This window comes from Atractosteus spatula, chromosome 8 (assembly GCF_055471065.1).
Source record: "Atractosteus spatula isolate fAtrSpa1 chromosome 8, fAtrSpa1.hap1, whole genome shotgun sequence".
NCBI lineage: Eukaryota > Metazoa > Chordata > Actinopteri > Semionotiformes > Lepisosteidae > Atractosteus > Atractosteus spatula.
The window spans coordinates 1,819,571-1,847,196 of NC_142713.1; the positions used below are offsets into that span (position 1 = coordinate 1,819,571).

The 27,626-nt window shown below is 51.8% G+C and overlaps 1 protein-coding gene across 1 annotated transcript; it reads right to left on the reverse strand.

Annotated features, from left to right (window-relative positions):
- Positions 1–729: 729 nt before the first annotated feature.
- On the reverse strand, positions 730–27,561 carry syt3 (synaptotagmin III). The gene is made up of 13 exons (XM_088923280.1): positions 27,451–27,561; positions 22,164–22,654; positions 21,017–21,349; positions 16,840–17,349; positions 16,050–16,161; positions 15,021–15,209; positions 14,181–14,307; positions 12,684–12,902; positions 8,750–8,870; positions 4,857–5,028; positions 4,550–4,679; positions 3,215–3,306; positions 730–2,080 (listed from the first exon to the last, which is right to left on the reverse strand). Exons 3-12 carry the CDS (start codon positions 21,165–21,167, stop codon positions 3,220–3,222), a joined length of 1,818 nt encoding a protein of 605 aa, XP_088779406.1. The 5' UTR covers positions 21,168–21,349; positions 22,164–22,654; positions 27,451–27,561; the 3' UTR covers positions 730–2,080; positions 3,215–3,219.
- Positions 27,562–27,626: the final 65 nt, after the last annotated feature.

Sequence of the window (27,626 nt, forward strand, 5' to 3'; positions counted from 1 at the left end):
GGCTTCGGTTGTCAGGGTCCACCGCGGGAGTCTGTGATGTCATCGCTGTGATGTCATCACTCCCCTCCCCTCCCCCTCTCCCTGCTCCCCGTCTCAACTCCCACCTCCATTATTCTCTCCCTCCCTCTCTCTCCCGTCTCTCTCTCACTAGCAACGGGGGCAGACAGGACAGTCCTGGGAAAGACAGACTTCACAGTCGCGCCTGGAATCGGACGAGCGGTTCAGCTGTAGGTCAACACCGGTGCATCTTAAAATTCCTTCCCTCGCTTTTGTCCTTATTAGTTTCTCCTTTTATACACACACACGCAGATAGGTAGCGCTTAACATAAATACACAATTTCACACAGTTAGCATTGCAAGGTTAAAGCGTGGGGGAGGGGGGCTTTTATACAGTTGCACAGTCAGGCCAAAAAAAAAAGGAACTTCTCAGACTGTGCGGCAGGGAAGACCTTCCCCCCTGTGGTGCAACGAGGCTTGGAGGAAATGGTTCCTCCTGGAAAGCAGGAAGCCAGAAAACCGTCCGAGGACAGGAAAGAGAGGAGAAGGCGGGAGGGAAGCAGTTCAGCGTCACGAACGAAACTAACAACCACAGAAAAGAGAAAAAGAGAGACGCGCATGGAAATGCAGGCACAGAAACATACACTTACACACACACACACACACACACACACACACACACACACGGAAAGACTGGTGTATCTGTCCAGGAATATTGTCCCTCTCAGAATGGCGGTGAAGTACAGAGATCCTTTTCATCCCTATGTGAAATACTTCCAAGTACAAAAGAAGGATGTATATTATAACAAGAAGAAGAATCCTGAAATAATGCAATAATGCAATACGACAAAAATAAATTGTCTAAGTCCAAATTATAACCGTCCCAGGGGAAACATTTTCAGTGGCACAGGGGTGCGTCCTCCATGTGGGTCCCCCCAGACCACACTGCCACTCCTACGGGGTTCCACCTTGCAGACGCAGGAGCCTCCGTGTCCCGGGGCTGAGAAGTGTTCCTGAATAATCCTGAATCCGGGGTTTTTGTGGGCGGTTTCTGGGGTCCCTTGTCCTCTGTCCTGCTGAACTCACACGGCCAATACAGTCGCTCCAACTGTCCCCGTGGGAGTTTTTCCAACTTTCCTTCGATTCCCTGATGCTTATCCTGATCCGAGAGACACTCCTCCCGGTGGGGGGGGCCCACAGGGAGCCCCAGGGCCGGGGCCCCAGAATGTCCTTGCCACCGGAGAGGGTGCCGGCCCATCGGACGGCGAGGAAAGGCAGGGTCCTGCGTCACACGGAGCGTGCCCAGTCGGACTTGAACCTGGGACCCCCCCCCCAGGAGCTTGTGAGGCCAAACAGCACTGACTGCTGTGCCCCCTTATTTTTTTTTAAAAAAAAACAACAACATTTGTTTGTCCTCAACATCCGATGCGAGGGACATCAACAGGTTGCAGGTTCCCTTTCTCTCCCTTTGAGCCCTGAAGGGCGGGGGAGGCATTTCGGCGTCGCACACTTCCTGTCCCCGTAGCCTACAGGAAGCAAACCCCCGCCTTCCACACTCCCCCCCCAGAAAAACCCACGCGCGGTATGTCAGAAGTCCCCTCCCCTCTGGAAACGAAGACGAATGTCCCCCGTTTTCGGAAGCTTGCTAGACGGATTGATTGGCACAATACAGCTCAGGTCTTGGCACCTTAGATACTGGTATGAGAAATGCGCTTACAGTGAGAGTTATCAGCGTTCCCCTCCCTCCAGCTCAAACACCATTCTCCGCCGATGTATTCGTGAACGCTCGTGAAACTACGCTGATGGATCGCCGACTCCCTCCTCTCCCCCCCCCTCCCCCCGCCCCGTCTGAAATGAGACGATCTCCGGCAGACGAGAGACGGTGCCGCTAACGAGCTCGTTGACTCGGGTCGCGTCGGGGGGGATGTTTCTGGAGCAAGGGGGCGGGGAGGCCGTGTTGCGGACGGCTGCCAGCAGGGGGCAGCCCGTCCCGTCCTCTGCCAGCTGGCACGCAAGGGGAGGAATGGGCAGAGGAGACGGGCGAGAAGGAGAGGAGAAGAAGAAGGGAGGAGGTTCAAGTGTCCTGAAAGAGAGGAGAGAGAACAGAGAGTGACAGACCTGCAGAGATACAACTACACTCACACACACACCACTCACATTGACTCTCACTCTCACTCACACTCATTCACACACTCACATTCATCCGCACACTCACACACAGACACCACTCACACACACTCACACACTCACACACAGACACCACTCACACTCACTCACATTCATCCGCACACTCCCGCACAATCACACCATTCACAGTCATCCACACACTCACTCACACTCATCCGCACACTCACTCACACTCACATACACTGACACTCACTCACACTCACATACACTGACACTCACTCACACTCACACACAGACACCACTCACACTCATCCGCACACTCACATACACTGACTCTCACTCACACTCACACACAGACACCACTCACACTCATCTGCACACTCACTGTCACTCACAGACACTCACACACACTCGCTCACACACACACACTGACTCTCACTCACACTCACACACAGACTCCACTCACACTCTTTCACACACTCACTCACTCATCCGCACACTCATTCACTCACAGACACTGACTCACACTCACTCACACACAGACTCCACTCACACTCACACACACTGACTCTCACTCACACTCACACACAGACTCCACTCACACTCATCTGCACACTCGCTCACACTCACACACACTGACTCTCATTCACACACTCGCTCACACTTATACTCACACACACACTGAATGACACTCTTACACTCACACACACTGACCCACACTCACACTCACTCTCACACACACTCACAAACATGCTCTCACCCACACTCAAATATACTCACACACTCATTCAAACTAAAACACTAACACACTTATACTCAAAAACACAGAAACTCTCTTGAACTCACATGTATACTCTCATGCTCACTCAAAGATACATAACATACAAAACACTCCAATACACTCAAACATACTCACACACAACTTAAACACAAGAACATACTAAAATTCAGAGACAGGAAGAATTTTAGTTTGAAAAATTTGAAGAATGAGAGAGACGAAGACATACACAAACTCACACAAGCAGAGTCAGGACAATACACAGAATCAGAGAGACACGAAGAGAAGAGAGACAGACAAACAGAAGCTCACCTTCTCTACTCAGAGTGGGGACTGTCCACCACAATGTGAGGTTTGGGTGATGCTGTGGCACTCTTAGATACATAAGTGTTCATGGTCTTCTCCTGGACAAAGAGTGGACAGAGTAGCCCATTACTACAGTACTTAACACTGCAGAGGGGTTAATACAGACACACTGACTGGACACTCCAGTACATGAACACTGCACTGAGAGAGAGAGGGGTTAATACAGACACACTGACTGGACACTCCAGTACATTAACATTGCACTGAGAGAGAGAGAGGGGTTAATACACACACACTGACTGGACACTACAGTACATTAACACTGCACTGAGAGAGAGGGGGGTGAATACACACACACTGACTGGACACTCCAGTACATTAACACTGCACTGAGAGAGAGGGGTTAATACAGACACACTGACTGGACACTCCAGTACATTAACATTGCACTGAGAGAGAGAGGGGTTAATACACACACACTGACTGGACACTCCAGTACATTAACACTGCACTGAGAGAGAGAGGGGTTAATACAGACACACTGACTGGACACTCCAGTACATTAACACTGCACTGAGAGAGAGAGGGGTTAATACACACACACTGACTGGACACTCCAGTACATTAACGCTGCACTGAGAGAGAGAAGGGTTCATACAGACACACTGACTGGACACTCCAGTACATTAACACTGCACTGAGAGAGAGAGGGGTTAATATAGACACACTGACTGGACACTCCAGTACATGAACACTGCACTGAGAGAGAGAGGGGTTAATACAGACACCCTGACTGGACACTCCAGTACATTAACACTGCACTGAGAGAGAGAGGGCTTAATACAGACACACTGACTGGACACTCCAGTACATTAACACTGCACTGAGAGAGAGAGGGGTTCATACAGACACACTGTATCTGTGTTAATACCCCCCAAGAGAGGGGTTCATACAGACACACTGACTGGACACTCCAGTACATTAACACTGCACTGAGAGAGAGAGGGGTTAATACACACACACTGACTGGACACTCCAGTACATTAACACTGCACTGAGAGAGAGAGGGGTTAATACACACACACTGACTGGACACTCCAGTACATTAACACTGCACTGAGAGAGAGAGGGGTTAATACAGACACACTGACTGGACACTCCAGTACATTAACACTGCACTGAGAGAGAGAGGGGTTAATACACACACACTGACTGGACACTCCAGTACATTAACACTGCACTGAGAGAGAGAGGGGTTCATACAGACACACTGACTGGACACTCCAGCACATTAAGAGTGCTGCACATGCGCTGAGAGGGGGGGGGGGGTGAGTACAGTACCTCCACCAGCTGGTGCCAGTGCTCAATGGGTTTGCGCGGGTTGGCCAGCATGGCGTTCCAGTGCTCCCTGCCCGGGCCCTCGGCATCGCTGCCCACCCGGCACATCCCGATCACCTCGTTGTGGCCGATGCTATGACAGAGACGGGCGGGTTAGTGTCCCGCGGGCGCGGGGACGAGGCGGCGGGGGGGGGGGGCTCGGAGCGGGAGGGAGGGGGGAGGACGCCCACAGCGGGTGGGGGGTCATGGGATAGCGGGGAGCGGGGCACGGGGCGCCCGGCGCGGTTCTGTCACGGCCCGGCCCGCTCACCAGTCGTAGTCCATGACGGCGATGATCAGCGAGACGCTGTCAATGTTCTCGTTGGGGATGTCGAACACCAGCGCCTCGTTGTAGGTGGGGTTCAGCGTGTTCTTCTTGATCGAGGTCTTCCTCTTCTTCAGGCGGCGCCCCTCGCAGATCAGAGAGGCCTTGACGTAGGGGTCTGAGCGAGAGAGGGAGAGGGAGAGAGGGAGAGGGAGAGCGAGAGAGAGAGTCTGAGGAAAGACGTTTCTGTCCCACGTGACAGAAAATTTTGCTGCAGAGAATCTCTCATCCTGACAGTGATTTCTCAGAGCTCTCTCATCCTGACAGCGATCTCTCTCATCCTGACAGTGATTTCTCAGAGCTCTCTCATCCTGACAGTGATCTCTCAGAGCTCTCTCATCCTGACAGTGATTTCTCAGAGCTCTCTCATCCTGACAGCGATCTCTCTCATCCTGACAGTGATTTCTCTCATCCTGACAGTGATCTCTGAGAGCTCTCTCATCCTGACAGCGATCTCTCTCATCCTGACAGTGATCTCTGAGAGCTCTCTCATCCTGACAGCGATCTCTCTCATCCTGACAGTGATCTCTCAGAGCTCTCTCATCCTGACAGTGATTTCTCAGAGCTCTCTCATCCTGACAGTGATCTCTCTCATCCTGACAGTGATCTCTGAGAGCTCTCTCATCCTGACAGTGATCTCTCAGAGCTCTCTCATCCTGACAGTGACCTCTGAGAGCTCTCTCATCCTGACAGTGATCTCTCAGTGCTCTCTCATCCTGACAGTGATCTCTCAGAGCTCTCTCATCCTGACAGTGACCTCTGAGAGCTCTCTCATCCTGACAGTGATCTCTCAGAGCTCTCTCATCCTGACAGTGATCTCTCAGAGCTCTCTCATCCTGACAGCGATCTCTGAGAGCTCTCTCATCCTGACAGTGATCTCTCTCATCCTGACAGTGATCTCTCAGAGCTCTCTCATCCTGACAGCGATCTCTCTCATCCTGACAGTGATTTCTCAGAGCTCTCTCATCCTGACAGTGATCTCTCAGTGCTCTCTCATCCTGACAGCGATCTCTGAGAGCTCTCTCATCCTGACAGCGATCTCTCTCATCCTGACAGTGATTTCTCAGAGCTCTCTCATCCTGACAGCGATCTCTGAGAGCTCTCTCATCCTGACAGTGATCTCTGAGAGCTCTCTCATCCTGACAGCGATCTCTGAGAGCTCTCTCATCCTGACAGTGATCTCTGAGAGCTCTCTCATCCTGACAGTGATCTCTCTCATCCTGACAGCGATCTCTCTCATCCTGACAGTGATCTCTGAGAGCTCTCTCATCCTGACAGTGACCTCTGAGAGCTCTCTCATCCTGACAGTGATCTCTCAGAGCTCTCTCATCCTGACAGTGATCTCTCTCATCCTGACAGTGATCTCTCAGTGCTCTCTCATCCTGACAGTGATCTCTCAGAGCTCTCTCATCCTGACAGCGATCTCTGAGAGCTCTCTCATCCTGACAGTGATCTCTCAGAGCTCTCTCATCCTGACAGTGATCTCTCAGAGCTCTCTCATCCTGACAGTGATCTCTGAGAGCTCTCTCATCCTGACAGTGATCTCTCAGAGCTCTCTCATCCTGACAGTGATCTCTCAGAGCTCTCTCATCCTGACAGCGATCTCTGAGAGCTCTCTCATCCTGACAGCCATCTCTGAGAGCTCTCTCATCCTGACAGTGATCTCTCAGAGGTCTCTCATCCTGACAGCGATCTCTCTCATCCTGACAGTGATTTCTCAGAGCTCTCTCATCCTGACAGTGATCTCTCAGAGCTCTCTCATCCTGACAGTGATCTCTCAGAGCTCTCTCATCCTGACAGTGATCTCTCTCATCCTGACAGTGATCTCTGAGAGCTCTCTCATCCTGACAGTGATCTCTGAGAGCTCTCTCATCCTGACAGTGACCTCTGAGAGCTCTCTCATCCTGACAGTGATCTCTCAGAGCTCTCTCATCCTGACAGTGATCTCTCAGAGCTCTCTCATCCTGACAGTGATCTCTCAGAGCTCTCTCATCCTGACAGTGATCTCTCTCATCCTGACAGTGATCTCTCTCATCCTGACAGTGATCTCTCAGAGCTCTCTCATCCTGACAGTGATCTCTCTCATCCTGACAGTGATCTCTGAGAGCTCTCTCATCCTGACAGTGATCTCTCAGAGCTCTCTCTCATCCTAACAGTGATCTCTGAGAGCTCTCTCATCCTGACAGTGATCTCTCAGAGCTCTCTCATCCTGACAGTGATCTCTCAGAGCTCTCTCATCCTGACAGCGATCTCTGAGAGCTCTCTCATCCTGACAGCGATCTCTCAGAGTTCTCTCATCCTGACAGTGATCTCTCAGAGCTCTCTCATCCTGACAGCGATCTCTGAGAGCTCTCTCATCCTGACAGTGATCTCTCAGAGCTCTCTCATCCTGACAGTGATCTCTGAGAGCTCTCTCATCCTGACAGTGATCTCTGAGAGCTCTCTCATCCTGACAGTGACCTCTGAGAGCTCTCTCATCCTGACAGTGATCTCTCAGAGCTCTCTCATCCTGACAGTGATCTCTGAGAGCTCTCTCATCCTGACAGTGATCTCTCTCATCCTGACAGTGATCTCTCTCATCCTGACAGTGATCTCTCAGAGCTCTCTCATCCTGACAGTGATCTCTCTCATCCTGACAGTGATCTCTCAGAGCTCTCTCATCCTGACAGTGATCTCTCAGTGCTCTCTCATCCTGACAGTGATCTCTCAGAGCTCTCTCATCCTGACAGTGATCTCTGAGAGCTCTCTCATCCTGACAGTGATCTCTCTCATCCTGACAGTGATCTCTCTCATCCTGACAGTGATCTCTGAGAGCTCTCTCATCCTGACAGTGATCTCTCTCATCCTGACAGCGATCTCTCTCATCCTGACAGTGATCTCTGAGAGCTCTCTCATCCTGACAGTGATCTCTCAGTGCTCTCTCATCCTGACAGTGATCTCTCAGAGCTCTCTCATCCTGACAGTGATCTCTCAGAGCTCTCTCATCCTGACAGTGATCTCTCTCATCCTGACAGTGATCTCTGAGAGCTCTCTCATCCTGACAGTGATCTCTCAGAGCTCTCTCATCCTGACAGTGATCTCTCTCATCCTGACAGTGATCTCTGAGAGCTCTCTCATCCTGACAGTGATCTCTCAGAGCTCTCTCATCCTCACAGTGATCTCTCAGAGCTCTCTCATCCTGACAGTGATCTCTCAGAGCTCTCTCATCCTCACAGTGATCTCTCAGAGCTCTCTCATCCTGACAGTGATCTCTCTCATCCTGACAATGATCTCGGAGAGCTCTCTCATCCTGACAGTGATCTCTCAGAGCTCTCTCATCCTGACAGTGATCTCTGAGAGCTCTCTCATCCTGACAGTGATCTCTCAGAGCTCTCTCATCCTGACAGTGATCTCTCTCATCCTGACAGTGATCTCTGAGAGCTCTCTCATCCTGACAGTGATCTCTCAGAGCTCTCTCATCCTGACAGTGATCTCTGAGAGCTCTCTCATCCTGACAGTGATCTCTGAGAGCTCTCTCATCCTGACAGTGATCTCTCAGAGCTCTCTCATCCTGACAGTGATCTCTCTCATCCTGACAGTGATCTCTGAGAGCTCTCTCATCCTGAAAACAATTCCATCCGTATCCATAGGGTCCTGATCCAGCATAAGACCACTCTGCTTCACAGCCCCACATCCCAGAGTAAGAAACCTCTCCTGTCAGGCACTGAGACTCACAGAGAATCAGATGACGCACGAAAGGCTAACATCCTCTCTCAGGCAGTGGAGATCACTGCCAGACAAATGTCTTAAAGCTGTCGATTCTGTGTCTGCTGGCTAGAAGATAAGACTCAGTTCTGTACCGGAGAAGCCAGTGAGGTCCATGGCCTTCAGGTTTGTGGCCTTGATGATGGTGGCCGTGAGTCTGCCAGCAGTAGGGAGGTAACAGAGGGAGAAATTCAGCTCCCCTAGATCAGCTTTCTCCTGGGAGAGGAAGAGAGAAGGAGGTTGCTGTACATTACAAGACAATACACCACAGTACATTAACACTGCACTGAGAGAGAGAGGGGTTCATACAGACACACTGACTGGACACTCCAGTACATTAACACTGCACTGAGAGAGAGAGGGGCTAATACACACACACTGACTGGACACTCCAGTACATTAACACTGCACTGAGAGAGAGAGGGGCTAATACACACACACTGACTGGACACTCCAGTACATTAACACTGCACTGAGAGAGAGAGGGGCTAATACACACACACTGACTGGACACTCCAGTACATTAACACTGCACTGAGAGAGAGAGGGGTTAATCCAGACACACTGACTGGACACTCCAGTACATTAACACTGCACTGAGAGAGAGAGGGGTTAATACACACACACTGACTGGACACTCCAGTACATTAACACTGCACTGAGAGAGAGAGGGGTTAATACACACACACTGACTGGACACTCCAGTACATTAACACTGTACTGAGAGAGGGGTTAATACACACACACTGACTGGACACTCCAGTACATTAACACTGCACTGAGAGAGAGGGGTTAATACACACACACTGACTGGACACTCCAGTACATTAACACTGTACTGAGAGAGGGGTTAATACACACACACTGACTGGACACTCCAGTACATGAACACTGCACTGAGAGAGAGAGGGGTTAATACAGACACACTGACTGGACACTCCAGTACATTAACACTGCACTGAGAGAGAGAGGGCTTAATACACACACACTGACTGGACACTCCAGTACATTAACACTGCACTGAGAGAGAGAGGGGTTAATACAGACACACTGACTGGACACTCCACTACATTAACACTGCACTGAGAGAGAGAGGGGTTAATACACACACACTGACTGGACACTCCAGTACATTAACACTGCACTGAGAGAGAGAGGGGTTAATACAGACACACTGACTGGACACTCCAGTACATTAACACTGCACTGAGAGAGAGAGGGGTTCATACAGACACACTGACTGGACACTCCAGTACATTAACACTGCACTGAGAGAGAGAGGGGTTAATACAGACACACTGACTGGACACTCCAGTACATTAACACTGCACTGAGAGAGAGAGGGGTTCATACAGACACACTGACTGGACACTCCAGTACATTAACACTGCGCTGAGAGAGAGAGGGGTTCATACAGACACACTGACTGGACACTCCAGTACATTAACACTGCACTGAGAGAGAGAGGGGTTAATACACACACACTGACTGGACACTCCAGTACATGAACACTGCACTGAGAGAGAGAGGGGTTAATACAGACACACTGACTGGACACTCCAGTACATGAACACTGCACTGAGAGAGAGAGGGGTTAATACACACACACTGACTGGACACTCCAGTACATGAACACTGCACTGAGAGAGAGGGGTTAATACAGACACACTGACTGGACACTCCAGTACATTAACACTGCACTGAGAGAGAGAGGGGTTAATACACACACTGACTGGACACTCCAGTACATGAACACTGCACTGAGAGAGAGAGGGGTTAATACAGACACACTGACTGGACACTCCAGTACATGAACACTGCACTGAGAGAGAGAGGGGTTCATACAGACACACTGACTGGACACTCCAGTACATTAACACTGCACTGAGAGAGAGAGGGGTTCGTACAGACACACTGACTGGACACTCCAGTACATTAACACTGCACTGAGAGAGAGAGGGGTTAATACAGACACACTGACTGGACACTCCAGTACATTAACACTGCACTGAGAGAGAGAGGGGTTCATACAGACACACTGACTGGACACTCCAGTACATTAACACTGCACTGAGAGAGAGAGGGGTTCATACAGACACACTGACTGGACACTCCAGTACATTAACACTGCACTGAGAGAGAGAGGGGTTAATACACACACACTGACTGGACACTCCAGTACATTAACACTGCACTGAGAGAGAGAGGGGTTCATACAGACACACTGACTGGACACTCCAGTACACTAACACTGCACTGAGAGAGAGAGGGGTTAATACAGACACACTGACTGGACACTCCAGTACATTAACACTGCACTGAGAGAGAGAGGGGTTCATACAGACACACTGACTGGACACTCCAGTACATTAACACTGCACTGAGAGAGAGGGGTTAATACAGACACACTGACTGGACACTCCAGTACATTAACACTGCACTGAGAGAGAGAGGGGTTAATACAGACACACTGACTGGACACTCCAGTACATTAACACTGCACTGAGAGAGAGAGGGGTTCATACACACACACTGACTGGACACTCCAGTACATTAACACTGCACTGAGAGAGAGAGGGGTTAATACAGACACACTGACTGGACACTCCAGTACATTAACACTGCACTGAGAGAGAGAGGGGTTCATACAGACACACTGACTGCACACTCCAGTACATGAACACTGCACTGAGAGAGAGAGGGGTTCATACAGACACACTGACTGGACACTCCAGTACATTAACACTGCACTGAGAGAGAGAGGGGTTCATACAGACACACTGACTGGACACTCCAGTACATTAACACTGCACTGAGAGAGAGAGGGGTTAATACAGACACACTGACTGGACACTCCAGTACATTAACACTGCACTGAGAGAGAGAGAGGGGTTCATACAGACACACTGACTGGACACTCCAGTACATTAACACTGCACTGAGAGAGAGAGGGGTTCATACAGACACACTGACTGGACACTCCAGTACATTAACACTGCACTGAGAGAGAGAGGGGTTCATACACACACACTGACTGGACACTCCAGTACATTAACACTGCACTGAGAGAGAGAGGGGTTAATACAGACACACTGACTGGACACTCCAGTACATTAACACTGCACTGAGAGAGAGAGGGGTTAATACAGACACACTGACTGGACACTCCAGTACATTAACACTGCACTGAGAGAGAGGGGTTCATACAGACACACTGACTGGACACTCCAGTACATTAACACTGCACTGAGAGAGAGAGAGGGGTTAATACAGACACACTGACTGGACACTCCAGTACATTAACACTGCACTGAGAGAGAGAGGGGTTAATACAGACACACTGACTGGACACTCCAGTACATTAACACTGCACTGAGAGAGAGAGGGGTTCATACAGACACACTGACTGGACACTCCAGTACATTAACACTGCACTGAGAGAGAGGGGTTCATACAGACACACTGACTGGACACTCCAGTACATGAACACTGCACTGAGAGAGAGAGAGGGGTTAATACAGACACACTGACTGGACACTCCAGTACATTAACACTGCACTGAGAGAGAGAGGGGTTCATACAGACACACTGACTGGACACTCCAGTACATTAACACTGCACTGAGAGAGAGGGGTTCATACAGACACACTGACTGGACACTCCAGTACATTAACACTGCACTGAGAGAGAGAGGGGTTCATACAGACACACTGACTGGACACTCCAGTACATTAACACTGCACTGAGAGAGAGAGGGGTTAATACAGACACACTGACTGGACACTCCAGTACATTAACACTGCACTGAGAGAGAGAGGGGTTAATACAGACACACTGACTGGACACTCCAGTACATTAACACTGCACTGAGAGAGAGAGGGGTTCATACAGACACACTGACTGGACACTCCAGTACATTAACACTGCACTGAGAGAGAGAGGGGTTAATACAGACACACTGACTGGACACTCCAGTACATTAACACTGCACTGAGAGAGAGAGGGGTTCATACAGACACAGTGACGTACCGCTGTTCCCTCCACGATGTCCCTCCAGACAGGCTTGTCCCCGGCCCCCTCGCTGAACTCCAGCAGGTTGTCCAGCACCACCTGGCCGATGAGGTCGTGGCGCGAGAAGCGGTCGAAGTCGTAGACGGAGAAGTGCAGCTTGCGGCTGTGCAGCTCGCTGAAGGGCACGCTGAACTGGAACGTCTCGTTGAACACGGGGTTCAGCGTCTTCCTGTGCACCTGGGCGAGGAGCAGGGGCCCGGTCAGAGCAGGGCTCTCAGGATACTGGCCACTGTCCACTGCACAGCACTGACCACTGTCCACTGCACAGCACTGACCTGGCTCTCAGCAGCACTGACCACTGTCCACTGCACAGCACTGACCTGGCTCTCAGCAGTAGTGACCACAGTCCTGAACTCTGACTGAGCTCTCAGCAGTACTGACCATGTTGCTGAACACTGATTGGGGTCCCAGCAGTATTGACCACTGTCCTGAACTCTGACTGGGCTCTCTGCAGTATTGACCACAGTCCTGAACTCTGACTGAGCTCTCAGCAGTACTGACCATGTTGCTGAACACTGATTGGGGTCTCAGCAGTATTGACCACTGTCCTGAACTCTGACTGGGCTCTCTGCAGTATTGACCACAGTCCTGAACTCTGACTGAGCTCTCAGCAGTACTGACCATGTTGCTGAACACTGATTGGGGTCTCAGCAGTATTGACCACTGTCCTGAACTCTGACTGGGCTCTCTGCAGTATTGACCGACCACTGTCCTGAACTCTGACTGAGCTCTCAGCAGTACTGACCATGGTGCTGAACTCTGACTACGATCTCAGCAGTACTGACCACATTCCTGAACTCTGACTGGGCTCTCAACAGTACTGACCACTGTCCTAAACTGTGGTGGCACTGTGGCTAAGGATCTGCACCTGTGGTTGGGTGGTTTCCGGTTCAAATCCCGCAGCCAGCAGAGGAATCCTACTCTGTTGGGCCCCTGAGCAAGGCCCTTAACCCCAGCTGCTCCAGGGGTGCTGTATAAATGGCTGACCCTGCGCTCTGACCCCCAGCTTCTCTCTCCCTGTCTGTGTTTCTCATGGAGAGCAAGCTGGGGTCTGTGCAAAGACAAACTCCTAATGCAAGAGATTGTATCTGGCTGATAAAGTGATCTTATCTTATCTACAGTACTGACCATGGTCCTGGAGTCTGACTAGGCTTTCAGCAGTACTGACCACTGTCCTGAACACTGACTGGGCTCTCAGCAGTACTGACTGACCACGGGCTTGAACTCTGACTGGGCTCTCAGCAGTACTGAGCACAGTCCTGAACACGGTCTGTACTGCCCTGGGTGCTGAACACTGACTTGGTTCCAGGTGTTAGTGCCCAGAGTGCTGAGCCCTGAAAAGTGATCCCTGCGGTTGGAGTCTGTGTTTTGTGCTCAGGGAAGTGAGAGAGGGGGGATCAGGGATTAACACAGAGGCGTGGAGAAGAGATCAGGCAGAGAGATCGCGCGTCGTACCTTGGTCTGGAATTTCTTCTTGCGGTCCGGGAGGAGGTATATTTTCACGTAGGGGTCAGAAAACCCGTTGGCATCCTTTGCAGGCAGGTCGAGAGCCTTCAAGATCTTCACCACCAGCTGCTCCGTGCTGGAACACACAGACAGACAGCGCACAGTCCAGACGGCACGCACCACGACAGGAGCGCGTTTCTGTCGGCCGGAGCTGGAGAGGAGACTCCACCGATTCCCCGATCGCAGCGGTGCCCGGCTCCGACACAGCGTTAATAACACCGCGACTCCCAGACCGCGGCTCTCTGCCAATGACTTTGATGGACTGCTAATAGACTACATTTCCCAGGGTGCAGTCTGGCACCACACATTGGCTTTGATGCAGTGCAAATTGAATACAATTCCCAGACTGCAATGTCCTACCGCTTTGATGCACTGCGAATGGCCTACAGTTCCCAAGATGCCCTAAATTATAATTTAGATTATGAATTTATAGAATTATAAATGAATTATAAATTTAGATTATGAATATATGACCAAAATGTAAAACATGAACCTAGAGACAACCGTGGATACACGGCAGCACAGATTTACAATCGCGTTCTCTGCTGTCTTCTCTATCTGTCTGTCTTCCTGTCCGTCTCTCTCCTCTCGAACCCTCAGTCTCTCTCCTCCACCCTCTCGAACCCTCAGTCTCTCTCCTCCACCCTCTTGAACCCTCAGTCTCTCTCCCCTCGAACCCTCAGTCTGTCTCCTCTCGAACCCTAAGTCTGTCTCCTCCTGAACCCTCAGTCTGTCTCCTCCTGAACCCTCAGTCTCTCCCCTCGAACCCTCACTCTCCCCCCCTCTTACTTGTAGGCGTATCTCAGCAGGAAGCTGATCTTGCCGCAGTTTCCTGCGCCACCCTGTTTGCCGTCCCCCGGCCCCTCCTGCCGCAGCCGGTACAGTTCCGGCTTGATCTGCCCGATGCTGGTCAGCTGCTCCGTCTTCTCGTCGATGTGGAAGTCCGGGCTGGACAGCTGGTGGGTCATGGGCCTGGGCCTGGGGGCGTGGAGAGAGAGGGGAGAGGAGTGAGAGAGGAGACACAGGAGGAGACAGAGAGAGAGAGAGAGAGGAGACGCAGGAGGAGACAGCGAGAGAGGGGAGAGAGGAGACGCAGGAGGAGACAGGGAGAGAGAGGAGTGAGAGAGGAGATGCAGGAGGAGACAGAGAGAGAGGGGGGAGAGAGGAGTGAGAGAGGAGATGCAGGAGGAGACAGAGAGAGAGAGGAGACGCAGGAGGAGACAGAGAGAGGGGAGAGAGGAGACGCAGGAGGAGACAGAGAGAGAGAGGGGAGAAAGAGGGAGAGGAGGAGATGGGGAGAAAGGAGTAGAGAGAAGGAGAGAGAGGGAGAGAGAGGAGGAGAAAGAGGAGAGAGAGGAGTAGAGAGGGAGGAGTAGAGAAAGGGAGATAGGGAGAGGGAGAGGGAGAGAGAGTGCACTTCCTACTGCACTGGGACAGATACTCTGGGATTAGAGAAACATTCTTCCCTAAACTCAGAAATCTAGTCCCAGAGTTCCCACACCTGCCAGAATCACAACGGGTCCCAGTCCTACTGGGAGAGGGAGGAGGGAACTCAGCTGAACTGGCAGCCCAGTATGTGATCTCAGTAATGTTCAATATGTTTACAATATATTTAAATATTTTATGATATGTCTGTGTTGTTTGTTATTTTATTTTTTTTTGTTTCATGTTAATTTTATTCTTTTTATTTGCTTTGGCAACACTGATTGTACCCATCAGTCATGCTAATAAAGCACCTGGGATTGAATTGAACTGAAATTGAATTGAGAGGGAGAGAGAGGAGGGGGAGAGAGGAGAAGAGAGAGGGGAGGGGCTGACCTCGCAGTGACCTGCTGCTGGGAGTGTGCGTTGGGAAGCTCTCGGTGAGGCTGGGAGGCACTGGAGTCAGAGGCTGGAGGGAGTTCAGGAGAGGTCTGGCTCATCTTCAGCCCTGAGAGAGAGGAGAGAGAAGAAAGAGACAGGAGAGAGAGGAGAGAGGAGAGAGAGGGGAGGAAGGAGAGAGACAGGAAACAGAAGAGAGAGGAGAGAGAGGAGAGAAAGGAGAGGGAGAGGAGAGAAGAGAAATAAGAGAGAGAGGAAAGAGAGGAGTGGGAAAGAGGGGAGAGAGAGGGAGGAGAGGGAGAGAGGGGAGAGAGAGAGAGGGAGGAGAAAGGAGAGGGAGAGAGAGGGAGAGAGAGAGGAGAGGGAGAGGAGAGAAAAGAGAGGGAGGAGAGGGAGGAGAGGGAGAGAGAGGAGAGGGAGAGGAGAGAAAGGAGAGGGAGGAGAGGGAGAGAGGGGAGAGAGAGGAGAGGGAGAGGAGAGAAAGGAGAGGGAGGAGAGGGAGAGACGGGAGAGAGGGGAGAGGGAGAGGAGAGAGGGGAGAGAGGGAAGAGGGAGAGAGGGAGGAGAGAAAGGAGAGGGAGAGGAGAGAAAGAGAGAGGAGTACAGAGACAGGTTCATGTGCTGGAAGTAACTGTCCAGTTCCAGATGGCTGCACCTGTATCTGCTCATCGGTCACCACAGCCTGGACGGGTCAGGGAGAGAGAGGAGGGACTGAACCCCAACGAGGCCCCCCAGCCCTCCTGTACCCCTCCGTCACACCCCTCGCCCCTCGCCCCCACCCTCTCACCTCCTCCAGTGGCGGGGTAGCAGTCCATATCCAGGTAGGAATGTTCCGGCATCTCCGGCTGGGGTCCCCCAACGCCCCCAATGCCCCCAACACCCCCGACACCCCCGACGCCCCCAACCCCGGTCCCCGCACCCCCGCACCCCCCCCCTCCGCCGCCCCCGCCCACGTCGACGCGCTCCCCGCCCAGCAGCTCGGAGAAGTGGGGGTGCTGCCCTGGGGGCGGGGGCTGAGAGGAGGAGAGGGAGGGGTACAGGGAGGAGGAGGAGTGCGTCTCCTTCCGCTGCAGGAGGGGGGGCAGGAGGGACGAACCGCCGCCGCCGCCGCCGCCGCCACCGCCCCCCACCCCGCCGAGCAGGCCCGAGGTCAGGCTGAGGCCGCCCGAGCCGACCGCCGACCCGCCCTTGTCTCGCCAGGGGACCCAGCAGAGCTTCCAGGAGACGAAGAGAGAGACGCTGAGCAGGACGATACCACAGAAGGTCACGATGACAGAGAGCAGACTGACGGAGATATCTGAAACCCAGAGAGAGAGGGGTTAATACACACACTGACTGGACACTCCAGTACATTAACACTGCACTGAGAGAGAGAGGGGTTAATACAGACACACTGACTGGACACTCCAGTACATTAACACTGCACTGAGAGAGAGAGGGGTTCATACAGACACACTGACTAGACACTCCAGTACATTAACACTGCACTGAGAGAGAGAGGGGTTAATACACACACACTGACTGGACACTCCAGTACATTAACACTGCACTGAGAGAGAGAGGGGTTAATACACACACACTGACTGGACACTCCAGTACACTAACACTGCACTGAGAGAGAGAGGGGTTAATACAGACACACTGACTGGACACTCCAGTACATTAACACTGCACTGAGAGAGAGAGGGGTTCATACACACACACTGACTGGACACTCCAGTACATTAACACTGCACTGAGAGAGAGAGGGGTTAATACAGACACACTGACTGGACACTCCAGTACATTAACACTGCACTGAGAGAGAGAGGGGTTAATACACACACACTGACTGGACACTCCAGTACATTAACACTGCACTGAGAGAGAGAGGGGTTAATACAGACACACTGACTGGACACTCCAGCACATTAACACTGCACTGAGAGAGAGAGGGGTTAATACAGACACACTGACTGGACACTCCAGTACATTAACACTGCACTGAGAGAGAGAGGGGTTCATACAGACACACTGACTGGACACTCCAGTACATTAACACTGCACTGAGAGAGAGAGGGGTTAATACACACACACTGACTGGACACTCCAGTACATTAACACTGCACTGAGAGAGAGAGGGGTTAATACACACACACTGACTGGACACTCCAGTACATTAACACTGCACTGAGAGAGAGAGGGGTTAATACAGACACACTGACTGGACACTCCAGTACATTAACACTGCACTGAGAGAGAGGGGGGTTAATACACACACTGACTGGACACTCCAGTACATTAACACTGCACTGAGAGAGAGAGGGGTTAATACAGACACACTGACTGGACACTCCAGTACATTAACACTGCACTGAGAGAGAGGGGGGTTAATACACACACTGACTGGACACTCCAGTACATTAACACTGCACTGAGAGAGAGAGGGGTTAATACACACACACTGACTGGACACTCCAGTACATTAACACTGCACTGAGAGAGAGAGGGGTTAATACACACACACACTGGACACTCCAGTACATTAACACTGCACTGAGAGAGAGAGGGGTTAATACAGACACACTGACTGGACACTCCAGTACATTAACACTGCACTGAGAGAGAGAGGGGTTAATACAGACACACTGACTGGACACTCCAGTACATTAACACTGCACTGAGAGAGAGAGGGGTTCATACACACACACTGACTGGACACTCCAGTACATTAACACTGCACTGAGAGAGAGAGGGGGGTTAATACAGACACACTGACTGGACACTCCAGTACATTAACACTGCACTGAGAGAGAGAGGGGTTAATACAGACACACTGACTGGACACTCCAGTACAGTAACACTGCACTGAGAGAGAGAGGGGTTAATACACACACCCTGACTGGACACTCCAGTACATCAACACTGCACTGAGAGAGAGAGGGGTTAATACAGACACACTGACTGGACACTCCAGTACATTAACACTGCACTGAGAGAGAGAGGGGTTAATACAGACACACTGACTGGACACTCCAGTACATGAACACTGCACTGAGAGAGAGAGGGGTTCATACACACACACTGACTGGACACTCCAGTACATTAACACTGCACTGAGAGAGAGAGAGGTTAATACAGACACACTGACTGGACACTCCAGTACATTAACACTGCACTGAGAGAGAGAGGGGTTCATACAGACACACTGACTGGACACTCCAGTACATTAACACTGCACTGAGAGAGAGAGGGGTTAATACAGACACACTGACTGGACACTCCAGTACATTAAAACCGCACTGAGAGAGCAGTTTTTTACTATAGTGTCCAGTCAGTCATTCAGTCAATGTGTTGGTATTAACGATTCTTTCTCTCAATCACTCTGTGTTCTGTCTCCCTCCCCCTCTTGCCCCTCTGTCTGTGGTGAATTATTCATCAGTCTGTGTGTATGTCATTAATTCAGTCGCTGTTCCAGCCACAGATATGATCAGGGAGAGAGAGAGAAGTAGCATTGATCTGTCGCCACAGGAAGAACAAGAAATAGCAAAAGAGTCAAGAGGGAGAGAGACTGGGGGAGGGGAACACAGAGAGACGAGAGGAGGCGACTTCCAGATTAGAGACAGAGTAGAGAGCAATTCATAAACACCCTGACTGGACACTCCGGTACATTAACACCGCACTGAGAGAGAGAGGGGTTAATACACACACACTGACTGGACACTCCAGTACATTAACACTGCACTGAGAGAGAGAGGGGTTCATACAGACACACTGACTGGACACTCCGGTACATTAACACCGCACTGAGAGAGAGAGGGGTTCATACACACACACTGACTGGACACTCCAGTACATTAACACTGCACTGAGAGAGAGAGGGGTTAATACACACACTGACTGGACACTCCAGTACATTAACACTGCACTGAGAGAGGGGTTAATACAGACACACTGACTGGACACTCCAGTACATTAACACTGCACTGAGAGAGGGGTTAATACAGACACACTGACTAGACACTCCAGTACATTAATACTGCACTGAGAGAGAGAGGGGTTAATACACACACACTGACTGGACACTCCGGTACATTAACACCGCACTGAGAGATAGAGGGGTTAATACACACATACTGTCTTAATGTCTGTTAATTGTCACTTAACGGTCTATATTAGGATTGGTATTTATCTCTCTGTGTGTTCAGTGTGTCTCATGGAGACTTCATAGAGTCTGTAATAATCTCCGTTAGGAGCATATTTGGGGTCTGTGTTAGGGTTCGTATTAATCTCTCTCTGTGTAAGTAGTGTCCCTGAGGTCTATATTAGGGTCTGTATTAATCGCTGTGTGCATGTGTGTGAGGTGTGTCTCTAGGGTCTATATTAGGGTCTTTATTAATCTCTGTGTGTGTGAGGTGTGTTTCTAGGGTCTATATTAGGGTATTTATTAATCTCTGTGTGTGAGGAGTGTCTCTAGGGTCTATATTAGGGTCTGTATTAATCGCTGTGTGTGTGTGAGGTGTGTTTCTAGGGTCTATATTAGGGTCTGTATTAATCTCTCTGTGTGTGAGGTGTGTCTCTAGGGTCTATATTAGGGTCTGTATTAATCTCTGTGTGTGAGGTGTGTTTCTAGGGTCTATATTAGGGTCTGTATTAATCTGTGTGTGTGAGGTGTGCCTCTAGGGTCTATATTAGGGTCTGTATTAATCTCTGTGTGTGTGGAGTGTCTATAGGTCTATATTAGGGTCTGTATTAATCTGTGTATGTGTTAGGTTTTGTCTCTAAAGTTTGTATGATGGTCTGTATTGATCTCTCTGTGACTCTGGGGTCTATATTAGGGTACGTATTAATCTCTTTGTGTTATGTGTGTCCCTAGAGTCTATAGTAGGGTCTGTTTCAACCTCTAGCTTGTGGTTGAGACTGCACCAACAGCCTTTGCTGTGTCTCTAACATCCCTGTCTGCACAAGGAGCTCAGAGTCCACACCTGTGTCAGTCTGCCTGTTTCGTCCTCTCAGCATGTAGTTGAACTCCTGGCATCGCTCGTTGTCGTGGTAACCGACTGGCGAATGGAAGCACAGCTCCTCCACCAGCATGAGTGCCTTCTTGCACAGGTCCTCGTCCCAGTCCCCCGACATCACTGCGGGGGTGGCCAATCAGCATCGCACACCAGCCACGTACAGGCCAATCACAGCCTGGCCTCCCACGCCAAGCCCGCCCCTCCCCCCCCCGGGGCTTGACTCCTCCTCTTCCTTGCCCTCGGTCCCGCCCCCGGGACGCCGCCCTCTTCCTCTTGCAGAGCTGAGATACACCAGCAGTGCTGAGATAGAGAGAGAGAGAGATACAAGGAACAGTCATAACAACATCATCCATTCACTATTCCCTAACTGCTACTACCAGTTCAGGGTCACGGGGGAGCAGGAGTCTATCCCAGCAAGCCGTGGGTGCAAGGCAGGGTACACCCTGGACAGGACACCAGTCCATCACAGGACACACGCAGACACACACACACTCACACCAGGGCCAGTCCATCACAGGACACACACACAAACAAACACACACACACACACACACACACACACACACACACACACACCAGGGCCAGTCCATCACAGGACACACACACACACACCAGGGGCAGTCCATCACAGGACACACACATACATACATACACACACACACACACACACACACACACACACACACACACACACACCAGGGCCTGTTTTCCTAGAAGCCAATTAACCCACCAGCCTGTCTGTGGACTGTGGGAGGAAATCCATGTGAACACAGGGAGAACACGCAAACTCCACACAGACAGCACCCCAGGGACTGACCCCGGGGCCCTGGCACTGTGAGGCAGCAGGGCTCAGCCCTGTGCCAGCCCTGCACGTATAACTGATCTCATAATACATGTTATTTTAAATCCCACTGATAACACCCCCAGAAACAACAGCCGGGAAATAATTACAGTCGTAAATTAACATCCACAGCAACATCAGGCAGAGAAGTGCCACTGTGCTCACCACACTATAAACACTCCTCCTCTGTCGGCTGGCAGCGTGCGTACCAGCACTTCACTGCAGCTGGTGACACAGGGACACCGTATCACTCCGCCACTCCCAGTGCCCTACCTTGCTCTCAGGAGGCGACGGCTGACCGGATCTCCTTCCGGCGATTAGGTCATGACTCCAGGCCAAATCACGACCCCCCCCTCCCCCTGGCTACAGTGCGTCTCCCTCCGCCACCGCCAAGAATGTAGTCCTCCTCTCCTCCTGTTTGTCCCCCCTGGTCAGTGGAATAGTGTCCTCGGTCTCATCCTCTGGGTGAAAAGCGTTCCCGGGTCAAATTCCGCAAGCGTACCCGAAACTCCGGAATGACGCAGAGGAGAATTCCGGGTTCCAGGCGGATGGAAATCCAGTTGGGAGTCTGAAACGTTGCGTTATTTTTTCTTTAATACTGAAGAACTGTGGCTGATTAGCGTCTTGAGATTAGTATTGCTGGGAGGATAAATGCAAGACCGTTCATCGAACAGGGTCTGTATTTCCAGAGGCTCCTGTGTGCCGTGTCCCGGTGCTGCTCAGCTCCTCTGTGATCACGTGGGGTTAGAGATTCCCAGTCTACCCTGCAAGAGAAATGAAGCCATCGTTAATACTGCAGAAGGAATCACATCTCTTCATCCACCCTGTCTGTATCTACGGTAGCCTCTCAGTCCATCAACTTACACCACCTGTAAACGTCTGTCTGTCATGTGCTTTTAACATCGATACGAAACATAGGATTAATGAATAATTATCTTTATCACAACTCTCTCAGTGTAGTGTCCAGTCAGTGTGTCTGTATTAACCCCTCTCTCTCTCAGTGCAGTGTTAATGTACTGGAGTGTCCAGTCAGTGTGTCTGTATTAACCCCTCTCTCTCTCAGTGCAGTGTTAATGTACTGGAGTGTCCAGTCAGTGTGTCTGTATGAACCCCTCTCTCTCTCAGTGCAGTGTTAATGTACTGGAGTGTCCAGTCAGTGTGTGTGTATGAACCCCTCTCTCTCTCAGTGCAGTGTTAATGTACTGGAGTGTCCAGTCAGTGTGTCTGTATTAACCCCTCTCTCTCTCAGTGCAGTGTTAATGTACTGGAGTGTCTTTCTCTATCTTCCTCGCCTCTCTCTCCATTTTTCTCTCATTCTCATTCTGTCTTTGAAAGCAGGTCAGACTCTCACTCTCCCCTCTCCTCCGAGACTGCAGCTCTCTCCAGCTCATTTATTTTCAACTTTTCCTGCACTCTTCCTCCCTGTCTCTCTCTCGCAGGAGGTCCAGGGCAGGCATGGAGACTTCAGGAGGCCGGAGCGACCGACACAGAGCGCGCCTCGCCTGCTCCAGGGACAGACAGACACGCAGACGCCGACGGCCCCCTGGGTCACAATGTGGAGCACACACCAACACCGCAGGGCTGTCTCGGACTCGCTGCGGGTCGATTGTGCGCTGTTGTGCACACTGCTTGACCATCTCTGTCTCCGGGGCCACCGGTCTGAAGATAGAGGATGTGGGGGGCCAACGCTCACAGCAGCCCTGGGCGGCTGAGGAACCTCATCATGGATATGTCCACTCAGTCCCTGCAGCACTGACCCACCACCTCTCTGGACTGTAGGGGTACAGCCTGACCCAGACTGGACCAGTGATCTCTGGACTGTAGGGGTACAGCCTGACCCAGACTGGACCGGCGATCTCTGGACTGTAGGGGTACAGTGTGACCCAGACTGGACCGGCGATCTCTGGACTGTAGGGGTACAGTGTGACCCAGACTGGACCAGTGATCTCAGTGTGACCCAGACTGGACCAGTGATCTCTGGACTGTAGGGGTACAGACTGACCCAGACTGGACCGGTGGTCTCAGTGTGACCCAGACTGGACCAGCGAACTCTGGACTGTAGGGGTACAGACTGGACCAGTGATCTCAGTGTGACCCAGACTGGACCAGTGATCTCTGGACTGTAGGGGTACAGTGTGACCAAGACTGGACCAGTGATCTCTGGACTGTAGGGGTACAGTGTGACCCAGACTGGACCGGTGATCTCTGGACTGTAGAGGTACAGTGCGACCCAGCCCAGACCGGACCAGTGACCTCTGGACTGTGGGGGTACAGTGTGACCCAGACTGGACCGGCGATCTCTGGACTGTAGGGGTACAGTGTGACCCAGACTGGACCAGCGATCTCTGGAGTGTAGGGTTACAGTGTGACCCAGACTGGACCGGTGATCTCTGGACTGTAGAGGTACAGTGCGACCCAGCCCAGACCGGACCAGTGACCTCTGGACTGTGGGGGTACAGTGTGACCCAGACTGGACCAGTGATCTCTGGAGTGTAGGGTCACAATTTGACCTGTAGGCAACTACATTGCCCAAACTGATCTGAATAAGCCCATTAACAAGGTGGGATTCCCCCTGCATTCAGTGTGTCTCCTCTATCTCCAGCTAATGTTTCCCATCAGAAAACTCATCTTCCAGTGCTGATGGAAGCACAGTCTGTCAACGCAGAGCAGTCCTTCTCAGCCTGACAGTAACAGCAGCTACGCCAGAGGTCAGGTCTGAGTCAGTGCCTGGAGCTGAGGACCACCTGTGCTTTCTTAAACCTTTTATATAATTAGAAAACCAAAGTCATCGCCTTTTGAAGGTAGCCAAGATATTTAATGCGCCAACCCACTTAAGGTGATTTAAGACAGCTGCACCAGATTCCGTTATGAAAGCCTGTGAAAAGTGTTTAAAGACACAAACACCCTATTTCCCTTATAAAAGCCCTTCAACAGTGTTTAACCACACAGACACTCCAGATTCCCTTATAACAGCCTGTGCACAGTGTGTAAACACACAGACGCTCCAGATTCCCTTATAACAGCCTGTGGACAGTGTGTAAACACACAGACACTCCAGATTCCCTTAAAACAGCCTGTGGACAGTGTGTAAACACACAGACACTCCAGATTCCCTTATAACAGCCTGTGGACAGTGTGTAAACACACAGACACTCCAGATTCCCTTATAACAGCCTGTGGACAGTGTGTAAACACACAGACACTCCAGATTCCCTTATAACAGCCTGTGGACAGTGTGTAAACACACAGACACTCCAGATTCCCTTATAACAGCCTGTGGACAGTGTGTAAACACACAGACACTCCAGATTCCCTTATAACAGCCTGTGGACAGTGTGTAAAGACAAGAACTCTGTGGGACTCTTCAGTCATACTGGATAATACAGCTGTGTTTGAGATGAGGATTGATAGTCTACAGTCATACTGGATAATACAGCTGTGTTTGAGATGAGGATTGAGAGTCTACAGTCATACTGGATAATACAGCTGTGTTTGGGATGAGGAATGAGAGTCTACAGTCGTACTGGATAATACAGCTGTGTTTGGGATGAGGAATGAGAGTCTACAGTCGTATTGGATTCCACAGCTGTGGGAATGGGATTATTTTGAATGAGGTACACTCCCAGCCCAGCTGCCCTGTTTCAGCCTGATGGACTCTCTCTCTCTCTCAGTCTCTCCCCTCTCCTGCTCAGCCCAGTCCTCTGCATTCCTGCACATCAGCGACCAGCCAGCTGCTGTCTGTCTGTCTGTCTGTCTGTCTGCCTGCCTGCCTGCCTGCCTGTGTTTCTGTCTGTCTGCCTGTCTGCCTGTGTTTCTGTCTGCCTGCCTGCCTGCCTGCCTGTGTTTCTGTCTGTCTGTCTGCCTGCCTGCCTGTGTTTCTGTCTGCCTGTCTGCCTGTCTGCCTGTATTTCTGTCTGCCTGCCTGCCTGCCTGCCTGTGTTTCTGTCTGTCTGTCTGCCTGCCTGCCTGTGTTTCTGTCTGTCTGTCTGCCTGCCTGCCTGTGTTTCTGTCTGTCTGTCTGTCTGTCTGTCTGCCTGTATTTCTGTCTGTCTGCCTGCCTGCCTGCCTGTGTTTCTGTCTGTCTGCCTGCCTGCCTGCCTGTGTTTCTGTCTGTCTGTCTGCCTGCCTGTGTTTCTGTCTGCCTGTCTGTCTGTCTGCCTGTATTTCTGTCTGTCTGCCTGCCTGCCTGCCTGTGTTTCTGTCTGTCTGTCTGCCTGTGTTTCTGTCTGTCTGCCTGCCTGTATTTCTGTCTGCCTGTCTGCCTGTATTTCTGTCTGTCTGTCTGCCTGTATTTCTGTCTGTCTGCCTGCCTGCCTGCCTGTGTTTCTGTCTGTCTGTCTGTCTGCCTGCCTGCCTGCCTGCCTGCCTGTGTTTCTGTCTGTCTGTCTGTCTGCCTGCCTGCCTGTGTTTCTGTCTGTCTGTCTGTCTGCCTGTATTTCTGTCTGTCTGCCTGCCTGCCTGCCTGTGTTTCTGTCTGTCTGTCTGCCTGTCTGCCTGTGTTTCTGTCTGTCTGCCTGCCTGTATTTCTGTCTGCCTGTCTGCCTGTATTTCTGTCTGTCTGTCTGCCTGTATTTCTGTCTGCCTGTCTGCCTGTGTTTCTGTCTGCCTGCCTGCCTGCCTGTGTTTCTGTCTGTCTGCCTGCCTGCCTGCCTGTGTTTCTGTCTGTCTGCCTGCCTGCCTGCCTGCCTGCCTGCCTGCCTGTCTGCCTGCCTGCCTGCCTGTCTGTCTGTCTGCCTGCCTGTCTGTCTGTCTGTCTGTCTGTCTGTCTGTCTGCCTGCCTGCCTGTCTGCCTGCCTGCCTGTGTTTCTGTCTGCCTGCCTGCCTGCCTGTGTTTCTGTCTGTCTGCCTGCCTGCCTGCCTGCCTGCCTGTCTGTCTGTCTGTCTGTGTTTCTGTCTGTCTGTCTGTCTGCCTGTCTGCCTGTGTTTCTGTCTGTCTGTCTGCCTGCCTGCCTGTCTGTCTGTCTGTCTGTCTGTGTTTCTGTCTGTCTGTCTGTCTGCCTGCTCACCCGTCCCTCCGCGAGCAGCCCCACGCAGGGGCGGGAGCGCAGACACGCTCCGCAGCCGCGACACATCCGCGGGCCCGGCCTCGGAACCAGGCGCGGGCGCGCGCGCGCGCGCGCGGGCAAGCGCCCGGTGGGAACCCACGCACCCAGGGCTCCCCGGCACGTGCGCGTTCTTCGCGCGGACCAAAAAAAAAAAAAAAAAAAAAGCTGAAAACAATAGATAAATCAAACCAGCCCAGCCGACCAGAACAAGACCTGGCATCAGCTAGCATCCGAGCATCACACACACACACACACACGCTCGGTCAGCCCGTACAGTCACCTCTGTCTGCAGACACCGCCACACCACGGCAAACAACGCGCTTCCACAGCCACGGCCCCGCGGGGCTGTCCACACACACACCACCGCCGCCCACTCGAGATTCCCCGTCTGGCTGCCTCTCCCTCTCTCCCCCTCCGCCAGAAGGATGACATAAAGACGAGCACAGCGCCCACCGGGGACCAGCTCCTGCACCCGACGGCGGCCCCGCAGCTCAGCCAGACTCCGGCGACCGTACCTGCCCTGCGGGCGAGCGAGCGCTGCGGACCGGCGGCGGAGACAGGAGACCCGGGTCGCGTAGCGCCTCTCCTCTCCTCTCCTCCTCCTTCTCCTCCTTCTCCGGTCTCGAGTTATTTATTTCACTTCCCCGTGTGAGCGTGAGCGAGCGTGTGTTCCCTCTCTCTCTCTCTCTCT

Excerpts from the sequence above, each read along its gene's own strand:
- syt3 (XM_088923280.1), bottom strand. The coding sequence starts at position 21,167 with ATGTCGGGGGACTGGGACGAGGACCTGTGCAAGAAGGCACTCATGCTG. Across the intron at positions 14,308-15,020 it reads CTGCTGAGATACGCCTACAA|CACGGAGCAGCTGGTGGTGA; the intron begins GTAAGAGGGGGG and ends TGTGTGTTCCAG. Across the intron at positions 8,871-12,683 it reads ACATCGTGGAGGGAACAGCG|GAGAAAGCTGATCTAGGGGA; the intron begins GTACGTCACTGT and ends TTCCTCTCCCAG.